The sequence below is a fragment of the Priapulus caudatus genome, unplaced genomic scaffold, assembly GCF_000485595.1.
Source record: "Priapulus caudatus unplaced genomic scaffold, Priapulus_caudatus-5.0.1 Scaffold34, whole genome shotgun sequence".
Lineage (NCBI taxonomy): Eukaryota > Metazoa > Priapulida > Priapulimorpha > Priapulimorphida > Priapulidae > Priapulus > Priapulus caudatus.
Genome location: NW_014577095.1, coordinates 768,175 through 786,615, shown reverse-complemented (window position 1 = coordinate 786,615; position 18,441 = coordinate 768,175). Strand labels below are relative to the sequence as shown.

At 42.4% G+C, this 18,441-nt stretch overlaps 2 protein-coding genes across 4 annotated transcripts in view; both read left to right on the top strand.

Moving 5' to 3' along the window:
- The window catches only part of LOC106817154 (small acidic protein-like), a 6,668-nt gene extending 3,895 nt beyond the window's left edge, over positions 1–2,773 (top strand). The window contains exons 4-5 of the mRNA XM_014821809.1: positions 1,405–1,536; positions 1,894–2,773. Coding sequence (XP_014677295.1) covers positions 1,405–1,536; positions 1,894–2,054 — 293 coding nt within the window. The 3' untranslated portion in view covers positions 2,055–2,773. The remainder of the gene's footprint in view (positions 1–1,404; positions 1,537–1,893) is intronic.
- Positions 2,774–3,167: 394 nt separating this feature from the next.
- LOC106817054 lies at positions 3,168–18,392 on the top strand. 3 transcript variants are annotated; one of them, XM_014821706.1, is made up of 18 exons: positions 3,168–3,329; positions 5,679–5,803; positions 6,224–6,313; positions 6,441–6,504; positions 6,750–6,947; positions 7,123–10,616; positions 10,896–11,132; positions 11,420–11,738; positions 12,360–12,529; positions 13,007–13,232; positions 13,502–13,671; positions 13,958–14,125; positions 14,725–14,857; positions 15,521–15,716; positions 15,927–16,450; positions 16,585–16,693; positions 16,974–17,080; positions 17,459–18,392. In XM_014821706.1, exons 1-18 carry the CDS (start codon positions 3,215–3,217, stop codon positions 17,521–17,523), a joined length of 6,510 nt encoding a protein of 2,169 aa, XP_014677192.1. In that variant the 5' UTR covers positions 3,168–3,214; the 3' UTR covers positions 17,524–18,392. The 3 variants fall into 3 exon arrangements, with proteins under 3 accessions (XP_014677192.1, XP_014677204.1, XP_014677198.1); XM_014821718.1 differs by lacking the exon at positions 6,750–6,947; XM_014821712.1 differs by lacking the exon at positions 16,974–17,080.
- Positions 18,393–18,441: the final 49 nt, after the last annotated feature.

The following is an 18,441-nucleotide window of genomic DNA, read 5'->3' as shown; positions in this document are numbered from 1 at the left end:
TCAACAATAAAAAATAAGAAATCAAAAGATAAAAGACATTAAAATAAATAAGTAAAAAATTAAAATTAAAAATAATAAAATAATATAAAAAATATAATAATTTTTGATCTGTAACCTACATAGGCTTCCGTGAAGTGTTTCCGTAAGTCATTGCGGATAATTATTATCAGCTATCCATGATACCATAGTTTATTCTGGATTTTTACTAAACGTTTAAATGTAGTAAACAATTTTTAATTTTGAAATTAACGGTGAAGTGCCAGAAGTACATACTAAACAGTCCAAAAGTAAAGAAACAGAATTTCCCGAGGTGGGATTCAAATCCAGAATCAATGGTTTTGGAGTCTGATGCTTTATCCATTTGGCCACTGGGGTGGTATGGTTACCATGATTAACACGTTGGAGATGTTAGGGGTGTTGCTATCTCCCAGACGTGGAGGGATGGTCACGTGATACAGTTGACGTATACTTCAAAACTTAACAGTAACCATAACACTAAATATCTATATATCGGATCTCTATATATAGGGGTGTCATCCACAAAAATTAATCTATGGTGGGGGGACAGATATCATGATGCAAAACCCCTAACCCTAACCCTAACCCTAACCCTAACCCAAACCCTAACCCTGATCCTAACCCTAATCCTAACACTAGTGCTGCCACGTTTCGGTACTGTCCCTCCATGGGGTAATGCTATCCCCCGGGCGTGGAGGGAGGTGACCGCAACGTGGCAGCACTAGTGTTAGGATAGTGTTAGGATAAGGGTTAGGGTCAGGGTTAGGGTTAGGGTTAGGGTTAGGATTAGGGTTAGGGTTAGGGTTTTTGTATCATGATATCTGTCCCCACACCATAGATTAATTTTTGTGGATCACAATGCCTATATATAGCGCGGCGAGATACTTATATTTAGTGGCAGGTTTAGTGTTGGCGGTGTTGGAGTGAGGGTTACCGTTAGGGTTAACGTTTTGAACGTCATCGTCAACGTTATCACGTGACCTCCCTCCACGCCCGGGGGATAGCAACACCCCCCTCCATGCCCGGGGGATAGCAACACCCAGATGTTAGGCTGTACGCACCGCCATCTATTGACGAATATAATTTTAATTTTAAATTTTTTAACTTTTTTAAATTCCAGCCGTCTCCCAGACGTGGTGATTCTGAATATATCTTCAGTTTTCTGCTAGGCTACGTAGTTCTCTAGTTATGCGCGAACAGACTAATTTGGCTGAACAACTTTATATATATAGATATTAGTTCCAGAAATGTTACTCATGAAACGTACTGTGGTGATGACCGAGAACAGCGTGCAAAAATGAATTCAGTGTAGTAAGAAATTGTTAGAGTCAAAATTATAAAACTCTTGGAAGAGTAAGGATTTTTTTTAAATATTTGACTTTGTAGAAGAGGAACAAGCAAAGCTAGAAGCTGAGCTGGAGCAACAGTTTGAAGAAGGTAGAGAACACAGAGTTTTGGAGAGGAAGACACATTACCACGTTGGACTTGGATTCCATGAAAATGAGAAGTCAAAGGATGGTAAAAGTGAAATAGTTACTGAGTGTTAAAAAGATTGTAATATGCATTCAGTGTGCACAAAATTTACCAATGTGCATTGCTATCAATCGGGGTTTAATTTTCCATCTCATGCAATAATAGTGCTTTGGTTCGTTTTTTGGATGGTTCAATACACGTGCGATCATAGCCTTGGTAAAATAGATATAACAACGATAACTCGCTGTCGAATTTTTTTAGCATTTAATTTTTGTAGTTCTGTTGGAACACTTATTTTATATGTAAGAGAGGAGTAGAAAGAATTTTTATGAACAGCTGCAATGACTTATTTTATAGAATAATTGAATTTTTTTCTTCTAATATATGGGTTGGTTATTCTAGAAACCATCCCAGAAGGTGATACCCCAAAGGGCAAAGATGTTGATCCTCCTGCTGTGACAGATGAGAGTGATGCAAAGCCATCCACAACAGAAAAGACACCAGAAAAAGATACAATGGCGAAGCCAACATTGACATTTGTGAAAAGTAGTGAAACCTCATGATGAAATTAATATGATTCTCTGTCTGTCTCCACCCCGAGTTTTTGTACATCTTGAAATAAGGTAAACAATATATCTGTGAATAAACTGTGTAGGTCATTGCCATTAATCTTTAATACCAGCTAAGTTTATATTTCTATAGGATGGTCAGATTTACAATTGTCATATCTACCAATCTCACGTAAGGTATACATACATACATTCATTCATGTGCAACTATATGTAGAATAAACGTTAGTATGTACAGATTTATCTGCATGAGTGTCGAGTAGATTGTCACTTGAAATGATATCATCATCACATCAGGTTAGCAACATGCATTAATGATATGCACCATATGTGAGACAGGAGTTATTGAAACCAACTTTTGAGTCGTAGAGCTGGTGAAATTAGTTATGATTTATTTCTACATTCCTATCCTAATAGGAAAATGTCTAAGTGAAGGCAAATAGCGGAAGGAACGGTAATTTATTGTTAGATAACTAGCAGATCTAATCATATAATGCAAAGTGAATTTGGCCACTCATCGGATCCCCACTGACAGCGATTGCCACAAAATTATATTACAAGATATAGACATCAGTCGAGAGATGTCTAGCTGTAGCAGTCTGGTTATTTCTGTATGATACCAAGTTAAGAAGCTATGTGTAGCAAAACTCCCATAATGCATGGATGTATGTACCTTTCTTTTAATAAAACGTTTATATTTAATTTCTGCTCTATATCGTATATCATGAATATATGTATATGGTTATGTAATATGTATATGTATATAAATGAATGTATATAATATATGGTACGTGGTTCCTGCTAATAATTGTTAAAAATTATTAGTAAGTGCTCGCAAATACACCAATGGCTATTATGAAAATTCATCGCCTCTCTGCCAAATCTGCAATTTATAGGACTCCCCTAATATTTGTTATTTTGCCCAATACATTTTGACTGTTTCCTCATAAGATGCCAATACAACCTATAAAATCCCTACGAGTGACAGCTTTTATTGGAATCGTCATCGTACGTCAACGTCACAACTGTTGCCATCGCCACTACGATCGCTGCGATCTTTTGTAATTCAGTGTTAGGGCCCCCACAGAAGCTCACATTGTGAAAGGGGCCTGATCTAATGGATTGTTGAATGCTGACGTGTCCTATCAACAGCAATGGCAGCGCACAGAAGTTGGCTGCAATTTTTGTTATTCTTCATTTGTTTATCATATAATTCAGGAAGTACGCAATTACCGAAGTTGAGAGCATGTATAGACACAGATTGTAACGGTAAGATTAACGATTCATAAGTTAAATTATGTGTGGTTTAGCATGTCAAGACTATGATTAAGATAGGCCTAGAGCATAGTTATGCGTTTTTGGAATATTAATTATTATTGGCATTCTGCCATTCATTTTGATTTTATCTATGACTATGCCAATTATAGTCTTGATGTTATTGAGTTTATACCCATGGTGCTACAAACATTTTTTTCCCATTTGCCCGGTCGGGCAAGTGGGTTACGAAACTGGTTGCCAGAAGGCAAAAGTTACTTGCCCGAAAAACAAAGAAATACATGTACATACGATTTTTTCTATTACTATTAGTATGAATTTAAATGGTTTCAAGACTAAGAGTAAGAGCCCGGTTCAAAGGTAGTCACGATACAAGAAACAGCACACAAAACTTGATTCCCTTTAAGCACCAAACAGGTATAAACACTTTATGAAAAAAAATATTGCTGAAAGGCAAAGGCAATGAAAAGCCTGAAAAGGCCATATATTATATAGCATGTATGATGTAGTACTATGCCAATACAAACATCACCTCACTCTACTCAACATCACAGCATAAAAAAGAAATGCCAAATGGTACACTTTAGATGAGAGCCATGAGTGCAGGCCTGCATGAGCCTCCACAACCAGGTGCCTTCACAACCACGGGCCTTCACATATTTTATTTTAAAAAATTGTAAGGAAAAATGTAGGCTGACCTGAACGACACGCACGTATCAATCAAAACCATATTGCACGCATTTTACGTCATACTTACGCAAGCCATATTGTAATATATATTATATTATAACAAAATATATTCATGCTATAACACAGCACACAGTGTTTTAATTTTTTTATTTTTTTAAGTGTCAGTTTATTATGAAAAACCCACCACTCTCACAATAAATTAATAAAATATGTTCAAGTTTATTTAGGTCTGGATCGTAAGCGCAGAGAATATAGTGGTGCATGCATGCAGATATAATAGACTGACAGTGCAGTATACAGTGTATCTGTTTTTGTGTACTTCAGCAAAGAAAATCCTCGTTCACAGGCTGCAGTAGAGGGGCAAACATTTGATGTAGCTGATCACGTAATGACAATGCCTGGCTTGGGGGCTGGGTTTACATGTTGCTGTGTGCATGTTGCGTACAAAGTATAACTGTATGCATTGATTGTTCCATTCGCATTGTGTTTTTTTCATTGAAATCTCGTCGCAGCAACGCAGCTTCTGTGCAAAACAATGCAAGGGACGGGTGGAAACAGAAAAATATCATTAGTCTACTGTCTAGACATTCAATAAAAAAAACTTGCAATTTCAAGCTATTTGCCCGGGGGCGAATTTTGGTTGCCCAGGGCCATCGGGCAAGCGGGTTTGTCGCGCCCTGTTATACCCAGTCGAATAATTTTCTCTATATCCATGTACCTTAGTGCAACTGTGATCACTGTGTACTTTCCAGTATTCGACTGTATCCATTCAGGAAGAGAATATCAAATTATATACTACGTACAAAGAAATACACAATGTGAATGTCATGTACATGCAAATTATAATCATAATGGTATTAATGCTTATAATAGTTTATAAAAACCTCCATCATGTTGAATTTATATTTAATATGCTATAGTTAGTTGGTAGTAAAACCAAGTTGACTAGAAAGCGATGTACGTTCTTTTTGATGACCTCTCATTGTCAACAAGTACGGTGGCTAAAATATTAAACAATGCATTTTTTGACAGTCTAAAATTTATCTAAAAAATTATCCACTTTTTTTAAATGACTTGAGCATCTGGGTGCTGACACATGTTGTCCGTTAGACACCTTCAGGCTTGTTTTAATATGTCAATAAAGTTATGGTGAAAATGCCTTTTATAATCTCCCTTGGAAATTCTGTGAGCAAGGTAAAACAGTATCTAGGCTTCTTGTCGCGATATGCTCAGCTAATATTGATACCAGTATGTAATTAAAGTAAGGTACCGTAAATATTTAAAGTCTGCTTTATAGGTTAGATTAGTTTCTACTTATATACAGTTCATGTGCATTCAATTTGTTCTTCAAACCCTTTCTCCATTATTCTGTTCGGTATTGGGACAATATTTTAAACTGGTAAACTGAGACTATTCTTATTTCAAGCTTTAATATTTCTTGATTTTTGTATTTTCTTCATTCCGGTTTGTTAGCGCATTCTTGCCATTGTACTTTCCCCCAATAGTCCTACTTATAGCAAGTTCATTTAAAATGCAAGTGACTGATACTTTCTACCTTCCAGTTAAACGTTTATGTATGAGTTGAACAGTTCACAGGTGTAAATCTCTTCGCTAAGTTTTAAACACCTGAAAATTTACAATTGCATGTTATAGGCCTTTTATCCCTCGGGTCAGCCATGGTCATGTTTAAGTCGCCTGATGATCGACTCCTGAGCTTTGATGAACATGACACCATTGACATTCTAGCAAGGAGTGATGGTAACTTCTGGGAAGGCCAGGTATTGCAATATGTGTTTACCACTTAGCTGAAGTTGCTAGTAAAGCACAGTATCTATTACTTGTAATGCATATATACAATAATTATTGCTATATTCTGTCTTTCTCCTATTAATCTGATATTACAAATGTTGGTATAGGCCTCTGTATTATGGATGCCTGCAAAAAGTGCAAACATCTATTTTTTGATGCTTGTGTTTTGGTATACGTTCTTTGTAGCATATGGATAAGATATAGTAAAGTATTTCATTTGTTCTGTTTTTGCTAAAAAAAAATTATAAAACACATTCCACAGAATTATGAATTTTAAATTTTCCATGCAATAGCTAATATTAATTGTAGAAACTTCATAAATGTTTGGTAATCATAATGTATTAATTATGAATGTGAACAATTATTTAAATTTTTTTTTCATTTAACAGGTGAATGGAAGAAGAGGGTATTTTGACAAAAATTTGGTTCAAGAAACAACCCCTCTTTACACTGATGACCTAAAAGCAGTTAAGACAGAGGTATAAAACCTTTAGATGCAATATATGGTACATGCAATTATAACTATTATATATATATATATCTTGTATATATATAATGCAAGGCAGATAATATTTATACTAATTTAACAATAACACTATTTCATAGGGCGATCTTGAAATATCCAAGGAAGTGGTAGATGCAATTGAAAAGGCGAAAACAGAAATGAAAGGTAAAACAATCATATTCCTACACATTATAATTTCTGTGCCAACCTATAGTAACAATATATAGCATGCAGGGTATTAATGCTAATGTGAAAGTAGTCACGTCGCATTATTGTTACTTATTTGTTTTTTTCTGTTTGACATGGTACTTCTGGTGCAGAGATACAATTATAATGCTCAGAAGCATGTAGCAGGATGTTAGGTATGCTTCTCCAGGCTTGCGTCTATCACTAGGTTCCTTGTTTTACAGAGGTGGCTGGCAGACCTAATGAAATTGATGGTGTTAATAGCAATGGGCCTGACACCAACTTTCGTATGGGGGTGGCGGATGCACATGGTGATGGTGATAGTTATGGGAATGGTAATTCCTTGCTTGGGTCACTGAGCCGAATTATCCCTAAGCAATTTCGATCGCAAGTGAAAAAAGAAGCAGAAGATAATGTTGATGGTATGTTCTTTTAGTGTTCCCATATTTTGATTGTTTTATACTAATTTGAATTCAGTAAAATGTGTATGAAATGTGAATTTTACATTAGCACAGTCTGTTATATGTTACACCAATAGCAAAGTCAGTTAAGTACATATGAAGTGGAATCTTCGAAATACTGTTATGATTCTTTTAGATATAAATGCGCATATTGAGAAGACTATGAGAAAAAGAATGGTAGGAGACAAACCCAACAAAGAAGCTGAACAGGATGAAAACAATGATGGCAATGAAATGGAGGAAGACATAGAAATAAATAAAGAACTTGGTAAGATACACGATAAGAAAGATACAGCCGCAGATGAGAAAAATGACGAAAAGACTGAAACTGAAGAAGAAGGAGATGAAGAAGAAGAAGAAGAAGAAGTAGAGGAAGAAGAAGAAGAAGATGAAGAAGAAGAAGAAGAAGAAGAAGAAGAAGAAGAAGAAGAAGAAGAAGAAGAAGAAGAAGAAGAAGAAGAAGAAGGAGAAGAAGAAGCAGAAGAAGAAGATGATGAAGACAAAAGAGCAGAAGAGGAGGAAGACAATGACAAAGAAGAAGAAGGATTTAGTTTTGAAGATGAGATAGAGGTGGAGGGGGATAAGGGGACAGTAAAAGAGGAAAATGACAACGAAAATCATGCAGGAGAGAAAAAGGAACATGGTAATGAAGTAGATGAGGAAGGAGAGGAAAGAGGAGATGGCGAAGAAGATAATGTGCAGGATGGAGATATTGACGAGGCTGAAGCAGACATCCCTCTCAATGCAGAAGATTCAACTGCTGGGCAGGAAAGCGATGAAGTCTTAAAAGTAGAACCAGTAGCCCACTTTAGCAGAAGTAGCGATTCATTTGACACTAATGATCCGCTCTCTGACATTGGAGTGACCTGGCCAGATAATCCTCGTGCGGGTGAAAAGAAGGATAATCTCATGATTAAACCTGGAGCAGACATTACAGAGGAAAACGACCAGCTTGAGGACAGTGACGACAAGAGAGTGCACATAGACATGGTAGACACCAGTAAGGGAGAAGGAGAGAGTGGAGACAGGAATGATATCGCTGGAAAAGGTTTTATAGAGACTGAAGTTCATAGCAAGGGTGCAGGTGAGGATGCTGAGAATCAGGAAACTGTGGGGACCATTGCACTCGAGTTGGATTCCCATGAAAGTAATGAAGAACAGGATCCTGTAAAGGAGAGCAGAGACAATGAAGCTGTTGAAACACTTGACCAAGAAGATTCTTCTCTTGAGCATGTGGTGAAGTCATATGCAGAAGAGCAACAGGATCTATTGTCAGAACACAGTGACAGCAACACCGATATGGCAAAAGATGCAAGCTTGGCAGAAGAGAGAGAGAAGCAAGCTGAAGACCAGATGAAAGGCCAGGCAAAGGAGACCCTTATCCAGGAAGCATCAGCAGAGGTAGATGCTGACCTGCAAGTGAGAGGAAATGAAGCCATTGGTAGCAGTTATGGGGAGGAGGAACAGAAAACCAGGCCAGGGAAGCAGAGTGGGAGCGAAGAGGCAGAGACCAGTGTAAATGAGAGTGACGAGAATACAGAGCAGGTGAGCGCTAGGAGTGATGGGAGTTCAGCAGAGGAGAAAGTAAGTGAAAATGAAGCTAACATGGAGAAAGGTCTAGGTTCAGAGAATACCCTGCCCAAAATTGAGGAAGAGGGGATCCCAAGAGAAAATGGAGGCAAAGACATGGAGGAGCCAGCAAGTGGGGGCCAAGCACCAGAAGAAACGAGTTCAATCTCTGTAGCAGCTGATGACAAAGAGACAGATAGGCAACCTAGTGAAGCGACACAGGATGAAGAGAATGCTAGGCAACTGCATGGTGGCACTAGCGAGGTTGGTACTAGCGGCAGAGATGTTAATGCAGTGCCTGATGGTGGAGAGTCTCGTGTAGCAGCTGAACCTTATAACATAGAAGATCGCACCCAGCAGGCATCGCAAACACCTGAGCAAAACATTGTCATTGATCCTGAGAAGATTGTGCCAATCAAACCCGCCAGCATAGTCTTGAAGAAGGATGGAAAGCCCGTGACGCTGATCTTCGGACCTGACAACCTGGCACCGGCGCAAGTCGTAATCGACGGATCGACGCTTCAAGTCGAGGACGGCGTCAATCCTTTCATCGAGTTTGGTCTCAGTCAGGACGACGTAAGAACCGAGCAGAAGGACGTCTTGTCCAGCTACCACGCCGAGGAGACGCGCGCGCCCGAGGGAGCGACACCGATGCTGACGGACGCGCCGGTCACGACGGCCGCTCACGACGCAGCGATGCACGGCACCATCCTGCCCAGCGAGGTGATGGAGAGAGGCGGTCCGTATCGCACGTTCCGCGGCGAGCAAGCGCCGGATGCTGGCATCCTGAGGGGCTTCCACCCTCACGGCAGTCACCAGCAGCACGGGGCGCCGCGGTTCCCCGAAGCCGACGTTTGGGGAGGCGACCGCCGCTACGAGGATCCCGACGAATTCGCGCGCTACAGAGACCAGTACTCGGTGGAGCGCGACCCGTCGAACCTCCGACGCGGTTTCCCGGGTCCGTACGTCGGCGGCCAGGGTCAGTTTCCGAGCGGATACGACGGCCACCACGGGCAGGTACACGACCAGTTCCCCCAGCAGCACGGTTCGCAGTTCGGAAACTACCCCCCGCAGCAACTGCACCAGCAGCAACTGCACCAGCAGCAACCGCACCCGCGATTCCCTGGTCAGTATGCTCCACCGCCACCAGGTTACGACTCAAACGGCCTCCCGCTACAGCTCGGGCCTAACTTCAACCACCCGGATCCACGGTACAGAGTGCCGCAGCAAGGAGGCTCGATGTGGCAAGGTGTATCGACGGGGCAACACTCGCAGCAACGTCACGAGCGTGCGCAACATGGAGTTCCGCCATATCCGACGGCGCCACGGAGTGAGCAGTTGCCGCGAAGAGGAGAGCCGCCACAGCATGTTGAGCAGCGAGCTGAACGGCTGGTACCTGCTGCTTCAGATCTCTCGCAGGAGGATGCACGTCAGCCTGCTGAACCAAGGCTGACGGCCGCACTGTTGAAACGCTCCGCAGACAGGACTAGACAGGACAAGACTGCAGAGGGCGCCGGCGTGCCGTCGGCGGAGAAACAGGACGAGCTGGCTACGCTGAAGAAACAAGCACAGGACGAGGAGCTCGGACATGACGTGCGCGACCACGGCGATCCGCTTCTCACCCCGACGGAGTCATTACAGCAGAGGTCCATGACAGAGGAGTCGGGGGAAGTTGCCGATAATGAGCTAGTTGAGCCTGGTGCGAAGGAAGCAGTGCCGGACATTGTCTATGCAAAGAACCTGAACTCGCTGGGCGCAGGTGTCCAGATTTCCACCGACCACGTCCCTAAGCCGGAGTCGACCTTTGTGAAGACGGCTGCGTACAACAGCAGACGTCTGAACGGTCTGAACGCAGAGACACCGCTCCCGGATGTTGTCCCGGGTACAGTGCTCCAGCCTCCCACTCCAGCATCGGCAGAGACGGCGAGCAAACATGAGTGGGTTGAGCACATGACGCTGACGCTTACAGAGTGGGTAGTTGCTGCGAGGTTGGCGTGGGACCCGGTGAAGAGCAAGCATTTGCAGCTGACAACAATGGTACTCCAGCCCTGCGTTGAAATGGTAAGTCACTCAGAAACCAACATTCTCTCTGGGGCTGTTGTGGCATACTCGTCGAAAAAATCTTTTGTGACACCTAGACTAGAATATAAATGTGACAGTAATGATGTGTGAACATAAACACTAGCTTATAGTCAGTTATCAGGAAGTGAGTGGCGGAATTTAGAAAATTCTAGAAACCTGGCTTGTAATTGTGTGTTCAATATGCAACCTGATGTATCTTGTAAATCTTCTGATTCATGAGTGAGTGTGACGACTAAGCAAACATCATGTGCCTTACAGCTTCCTACTGAGTACCTCCATATCTGGCACGAGTATGACCTGTACGACCGCTCGCGTCGTCTGCAGCTGGCAGCTCTTATTGCTCTGCTGGTAGTTTCCCTGATCATATCCAAGATGAAACGGAAAGCCATAAAGATGGGAATGAAGATGGTGACCAAGGCAGAGTGGAGCAGTCTGCATAGGCAGGCAGATATGGTCAACTGGATGGAGAATCTTTATCTTGAGTACATGCAAATGGTATGGTTCTTCACCTGATCGCGCGGAAACTATTGATGTAGGTACACGGAGAGGTGTTTATCTACATACTGATTTTAACATCTTTTGTCGACAAAAACGGAAGTAATCGATTTTTAGACGGAAAAGCAAGTTTGATATTTTACAGTTGTTCTGCTCACTGTGCATGCAGTAGTGGATAACACACTTGTCCCTGTCTGCGTGTAAATCTCAGTGGACGACGCAGTTTGCACAGGTTAGCGAATCGCACACGTGCTGGTCATTCACCCAATCCTCCTCCTGTTTTCCAGGCGGAGGACTTGAAGAAGAAGGTCATACAGAAGGATGAGGTGGTCGGAGAGTTGGAACGCGAGCGCGAGGACGCGCGCGAGCAGAGTCTGGAGATGGGGAAGGTCAACCGCCGACTGGAGGAGAGGCTGGCACAGATGGTGAGTGTGCTGGGAGAGCGCAGCAAGGGTCTCGACGCAAAGTCGGTGGAGATTGAGACACTCCAGACAGAGCTCCAGGAGAGGAACGCCACAGTGGTCGTGCTGGAAGAGAGAGTGACCTCACTCACAACGAGTCTAGAGGAGGCGGGTAGCTTGACCAAGGAGAACGAGGGAAGGGCGGGTGAGTGCTGGTGTTCTGTCGCAATGTTTACTATTTTGTGTATGTGTATTGTGTATCTATGCACTTTATCTCTCTTTATCTCTCTCTCTTTCTCTGTCTCTCTCTCTCTCTCCCTTACTCTCTCTTTATCTCTCTCTCTCTCTCTCTCTGTCTCTCTCTCTCTCTCCCTTACTCTCTCTCTCCCTCTCCCTCTCTCTCTCTCTCTCTTAATACATTTTACTAATTTAAGATTTGTGGTGCTCCGTGCTGAATGCACATATAAATTTAATCATGTGTTGCAAGAATTTTGTTTCGAACGCAATGTGAGCGGACACGCGGAAAGATTTATCTCTCTTTATCTCTCTCTCTTTCTCTGTCTCTCTCTCTCTCTCCCTTTCTCTCTCTCTCTCTCTCTCTCTCTCTCTCTCTCTCTCTCTCTCTCTCTCTCTCTCTTCCTCTTTCTCTCTCTCTCTTAATACATTTTACTAATTTAAGATTTGTGGTGCTCCGTGCTGAATGCACATATAAATTTAATCATGTGTCGCAAGAATTTTGTTTCGAACGCAATGTGAGCGGACACGCGGAAAGATTTCCATCAGCCAAAGTGCACGCTGTGTTTTAATTGAACGCCATTCGCTGTAGTCGAGACTGAGGACGAGGTGAAGTTGCTGAAGGCTAGCAGGGATCAGCTGCTGGAGGAAGCGCGAAGCTGGAACGAGAGCGTGCAACAACTGACGGAGCAGACAGAGAAACGCAAGCAGAGTCTCACAGCTCTGAAGAAAAGCGCCGCCGAGAAGGATAAAGAGATAGAGGTCAGTGTAGAGATTGAGTAAAGTGAAGGTTAAATGACGTGCATGCCAGCTTGCAGGTTAGGGATGGGCATGGGGAGAGCTAGAGTAAGATGACTATTATAAGGGGACTAGAAATAGGGTAGGTGCTGGGTGAGGGAGCAGGGTGAGTTTAGTGTAGAAATATGGTGAGTGCAGGGTGATGTCAGTGTTCGAACAATGCTAGAGCAGGGTGATACACTGTCAACCTCAGTGTGAGTGGACTAGGGAGACGCCAGCATGTGAGACAGGTTTTGTTTTGGTGTATAGATTATAGGTTATAGATAATATAAAATAGAGTTTTTTTTCGTGCAGGCTTGTTATCAGGGAGGCATGTAGGCAACTAGAGCCAATAGGGAGCCATAGCTATAAAAAGCAAATAAATTATGTAAGCATTAGTGCTGGATGTTTAAGATAATTTATCTCACCGGCTGACCATTGCAGTTTTTATTTCATTATCAGGAGTTGAAGGAGTGCCTTTCCCAACTACAAGTATTAGAGAACAAGATGACAGCAGATGGAACTGACGGCAGTGGAGAAGGAGAGGTAGTAGATTCCCTTAGAGAGCAGGTGAAAAACATGGCGGATGTGAACAGGATGCATGTGATTGTGGAGCAAGCCCAGGCCGAGAAGAAAGTCATGTTTGCTGACCTTGAGGCAGAAAAAAAGGCAAGACTAGATTTTGAAGGTATGTATGGCATTTCAGAAGAAACATCTGCACTTGGCATCTAAATGGAACGAAACGATACATGTGCATTTCGTAGGCATCGTGTTATAGTTGCCTATATTCGGCATTCAACCAAAATGATATTCACTTGCGCATTTCTTTGGCGTAGTGTTATAGTTGCCTGTAGTCAGCATATCGAAAGGAGCACTCGATATTTACCGTGCAGTTCTTATGTCGGTTGCTATGGTCTTCTGCGCTCTGCATACACAATTAGCATGTACATTTTGCAGACAAGCTGGCTGAGAATGAGTATGAGATGCAAGCATTGCGCGAGAGCCACTCCAAGGCCGAGGAGCAAATGAACGACGCAATGACAAAGCTTGATATTCTCACCAACTACTTCAAGGAGAAAGAAGCCACCTTGCAGAAGGAACTAGGCATGCAGGAGGCTCTGAAACTGGTGAGAACTAGTCAGTAGTGGACGTGGTAGATGTGAGAGAGGTGTTCATGTGGGTACTGCATGTGTATGTGCACTTGTACATGTGAACATGTGAGCGTGTGCAGGCGAGCGAGCGCGCGTGTGTACATATTTGTTTGCATGCTTTTGCATGTGATTTCTTGAGTTCCAGCATCCTAATGTTTTTAAAACGATGCTGTATATTTGATCTTCATTCTCCATAGATTCCCCTGCAGTCAATACAGTGTTTTATACTTGGTTAATTGTTGTGTTGCGTCTTGGCCTGCAGCAACATGTGTCGAGGCTCGAGGAGACTGGTAAGGTGAACGAGCTGAATGAGGCACAGTTGGAGAGCACGAGGAAGCAGATGGTCGACCTCACACGCGAGATCGCTGAGATTGAGAAGTCTTACAAGGCGCAGCTAACACAGCAGGAGAAGAAGGCACACGAGAACTGGGTAAGAGCAGACGCTGCTTAGTGAAACTAAGCTACATTAAGAGACAGCTTTAGTGAAACTACTGTGTAAAGATAGTTAACAAGCCACTATTTTACTTACATAAGTAATATTAGTGTTGTGTGTTTGGTTGCTACAAGTTTTATGTTATGTCAAGAGTACATAAAGTATTATATTTTTGTATGGATTATTGTATTTTCATCTTTCTACACTTGCTCTACAGTACATAGGTTAGTCCAAACAGCCTTTACTTTGTTCTAAATTGAAGTATCGGCTTTCAAGTTATCAAGGGCCGATTAACACTGCATGAGGCGGGGTGAGATTGTTAATGGGCTCTTGATATTAACGACATACAGTCGTTAATACAGTGGTCTCCGCTTTATCTGGCCTCGTATAAATGGACACATTTCTCAAACAACATGTGTCTTTAAAAAACAATCCCTTTACACGTTGTTATGTGTTCACTGCTGTTACATCGGTACATTGTCATAGTTATCGACCTGTCCCGATAAACCGAAGTCCACTGTATTATATCCATGTGGGATAGCGCACGTGTGTGATAGCACAGCAATGTCTAACTCATGGTATGTATGTTCTTGCAGCTTGCAGCGAGGAGGGCAGAGCGCGAGCTGGTGGAGGTGAAGAATGAGGCAGCACTGCTTCGAGCAAGACTCACAGCAATGGAGATTCGCAGGGTGGAGAGCGAGTCTCTACTGAAGCCTGTATCATCGTCAGGTGGGTGTGTGCGTGTGTGCGTGCGTACGTGTGTTTTTCACGTTTAACGACAGCCGCTCACATTCATCTCTCACTCTCCTGTGTTTGCCGTTCGTAATTGTAATAGTGTCTGCTTAATTGAAGGCAAGGCCACAATTAAAAAAATCTTTGTTTTCCCTCACCCGACCCAGGCTCAAAAGTTTGGGTAGGTAAATTAAAATTTAAAACTTAAATATTTTTTTGAGGTTTTTTTTTTACAAATTCAGTATGGTGTCTACATGCTCGAGTGTGCTTGTGTGGAGATACCTTTTATGTTGAATGTTTGTTTTGCTTGGTACATATAATGTATTGCCTACAGATTTATATAATGCACAGTGATACGATTTGTATAAAAAAAATGGTTGAGTCGGCCCTTTTTTGGCGGGTCGGTTGGGTGAGGGCAAACAAACAATATTTTTATTATGGCCCAACTGTTTATGCCATACGGTCATTGGTGTTTTGACTGAAGGTAGAACTGTGGCCTCCAGCCACAGCTCCTTTCATCTGGCTAGTGTATGCTGATATCATTTACCTGTTGCTGTGCAATAAGAAGTATAAAACATTTATAGATGTATAAAGTATATATATAGTCTGCGTATCACGGTCCGGGCCATACTTGACGAGCCATATGTTTATCTGCTGCAGGATTCATAATAGGTGGTGACAGTGCAGAGGAAAGCCTTGGGCCGTCACCGAACCCTGGCCAAATTGGGCCTTCACCTTTGGGTAGTGACAGTGCGTTGAATGGCCCAGGCATGTTAGGTGCACCACGCCCGAAGATGCCCCCTGGAGTCCACCTGCCACTACCCATGGACCGACCGATGCCACCCCCATTCATGATGTGAGTACTTTCGTAGGATAGCACCATTCCATTTCGGTTTAGTTATGCCATCGTCAGTCTACCCTATGAAACTCGCATATTTGGGAAATAATAGCATGTTTTCGACATTTGTATATGTGTGAAACCAACTAATAATAAGGTAGCCACACACTATAATAAGATAGCAACATCCGCTTAGACTACAATATGGTTTCCACTTTTAATTTTCAGGCAGAGATTTCCTCCACCTCGTCCTCCACAATTTATGCGCCCACCACCCTCGATGGGACGGCGCACGCCCAATCTGCCCTACGAGGATCATAGGTCTATAGGGGGTAGGCGATCCCCGTCCCCCAGAGGAAGGCGGTCAATATCACCCAGAGGGAGACGGTCCCCCTCCCCAGTGAGGAGTCGGCGATCTTACTCACCCAGACAGAGGTCCATATCGCCAAGAGGAAGGTCCTTCTCCCCCAGAGAGAGGTCAATATCACCAAGAGGAAGGTCCCTTTCTCCAGGGCGATCCGACTACCCACGAGGAAGATCGCCGTCCCCAAGAGGGTGGTCCCCCTCCCCCAAAGGAAGGTCATCGTCTCCGCATCACAGTCGACGATCATCCTCACCTCAAAGGAGAAGGTCGCCGTCACCAGAGAGATATATGCCCAGGAGGTCTCATTCTCCAGGTAGCCAGTCTCCATCCCCTCCCCCATACAGGGATGAAAGAAGTCCCAAAGGCACGTTGCCTTACAGGCACCCAGGTAAGCAGATAGCATGTTGCAATGCATACTTGTAAATGGTGAATTCAGATTAAGATCCGATTTATTTGTCGGCTGAAAACATGCATGTATTGCGTCGAAGCTGCGAAAAGTCTGTTTCCTTCTCACTATTTTAGATGCCCGATTGCGTTCTCCTCCCCCTCATCAGTTTGACCAGCGGTCACTCCCTTCTAGAGATATACGGTCACCTGCTGTTAGAGGACGACGGTCACCTCCAAACATGAGGTAAGACATGCGAGTGATCATGACTGCTGATTGCTTGCTAATCTATTCTGTCAGTTTAGTAAAATAAACACATTGCGTAGTGTGCTTTGCAGGTTTCGTCTGGTGATTGGGTAGCATGCGTTATATTTATTTACGACTGGTATCTCCTTTATTAATGCTGTGTACTGCATGTGTGTGGATCTTAGTCAGACTGAATGCATATCAGGAAGAATTAGCACTAGGTGTATGCATGTGAGTGGGAACGTGTGATAGAAATCCTTTGTACAATTATTTTGTTCAGATCACCCCCTATGGATAGATTATCCTATCCCTCTCATTTTGGAGCCTCTGCCCCTCATTTTCCTCCTGGCATAAATCGTCTACCACATCATATGCGAAATTTACGTGGTAAGTATGTTATAACAAATGGTCACTTTGCACTTGTTAGTTTTGTAGTACTTTCACTAATGCATGCGCTTTTACTTTACAAAAGTGAGTTTCTAGAGTTGAATGTTAGGTTAGTCTCGGTGGTTTTGCGGAAGGGGAGGGGCCTAAAACTAAAAGCTTGTGTCGTGGTAAACGTGAAATAAAGTAGGATTATTTCAATATTAAGAAGTGTAAATGTAGATTTGATGTGCAACTACCACGCTTACGTATGTACTGCGTGTGCACGCATGACTGCACAAAGGAAGTAATAGTTCGAATTTTACACAGTTTTCTTCTACAAAAGACAGAATGCAATGTCATTTAACCAAACTCATGGTGATGTTATCACTTGTATTGCAGATGATCCATCTCCCGTTCCAACTACATCCACTCCAAATGATTCACCTTCTCACGATCACCATTAGAGAAGCATCTTGCCAAGTATCGTTAGGAATCACTGACCCTAAAAGGAGAGTAAATGTGTACATAATAGTGGCAGTGGTATGGATGTCTGCTGCTACATAGATATCGTCATTATAATGATCACTTCATCCCACAATCACTGTTCACGTGGTCAATATTCAATATCAGTATAATTACTGTCATCGTCGTTATTAATTGACATTCGAGCTTGTGCTTCCATGCATCCAGCAGTAATCATTGCAGATGTAATTTTAAGTTGGGCGTGAGAGATAAGGAGAAAGCTAGCATCAGCTGCTTGGCTGTGATATGATAGCGTTGGCAGACCAGGCTACCAACTAGTGTGCTGTGCCCATTCAATGACTTTCTGATTTTGGTCCCCCTATCTACGCTGACACGTGCTTTGCATTGTTATAAATCGCTACGTGGTAAATATTAATCAAGTTATTTTAATAATGTAACATTTATGCACAAAGTAACCTTGTTTTAAATGTGTCAGTTCTTGCATGGTTATGTTTGACGTACTTCACAGGGTAATCATTGTTCATGTATGCGTCTGCGTTTACCCGCAGGCTTGCATCCCTATCAGCTGTTTGAATGTGTAGAACACAGTGCAGTCACGAAGTAATGTTGAAATAATTTCATCACTAGGTTTCATCAAAGTATTTTGGTTTCAATTTTACAAGCGTTTGCCTTTAGCATAACATGCTTATTGCCACATTGTAAATTTTGATGTTCCTAGCATGTGGTTGTATGAAATGAAGTTGTTGGTGCGGTTTATATCAGGTATCTAGCCATCTAGTCATGCTGCTGTTAAAATGACTAGTCTGTACAATTTCATAAATTAGGTTATAATAAACATTTATTAAAGTTAGCTGCAGTTATTTGTTTGGCCTGATGTAAAAGTTTAGGAATATTACATA

Excerpts from the sequence above, each read along its gene's own strand:
- LOC106817054 (XM_014821706.1), top strand. The coding sequence starts at position 3,215 with ATGGCAGCGCACAGAAGTTGGCTGCAATTTTTGTTATTCTTCATTTGT. Across the intron at positions 6,505-6,749 it reads GGCGAAAACAGAAATGAAAG|AGGTGGCTGGCAGACCTAAT; the intron begins GTAAAACAATCA and ends CTTGTTTTACAG. Across the intron at positions 11,739-12,359 it reads GGAGAACGAGGGAAGGGCGG|TCGAGACTGAGGACGAGGTG; the intron begins GTGAGTGCTGGT and ends CATTCGCTGTAG.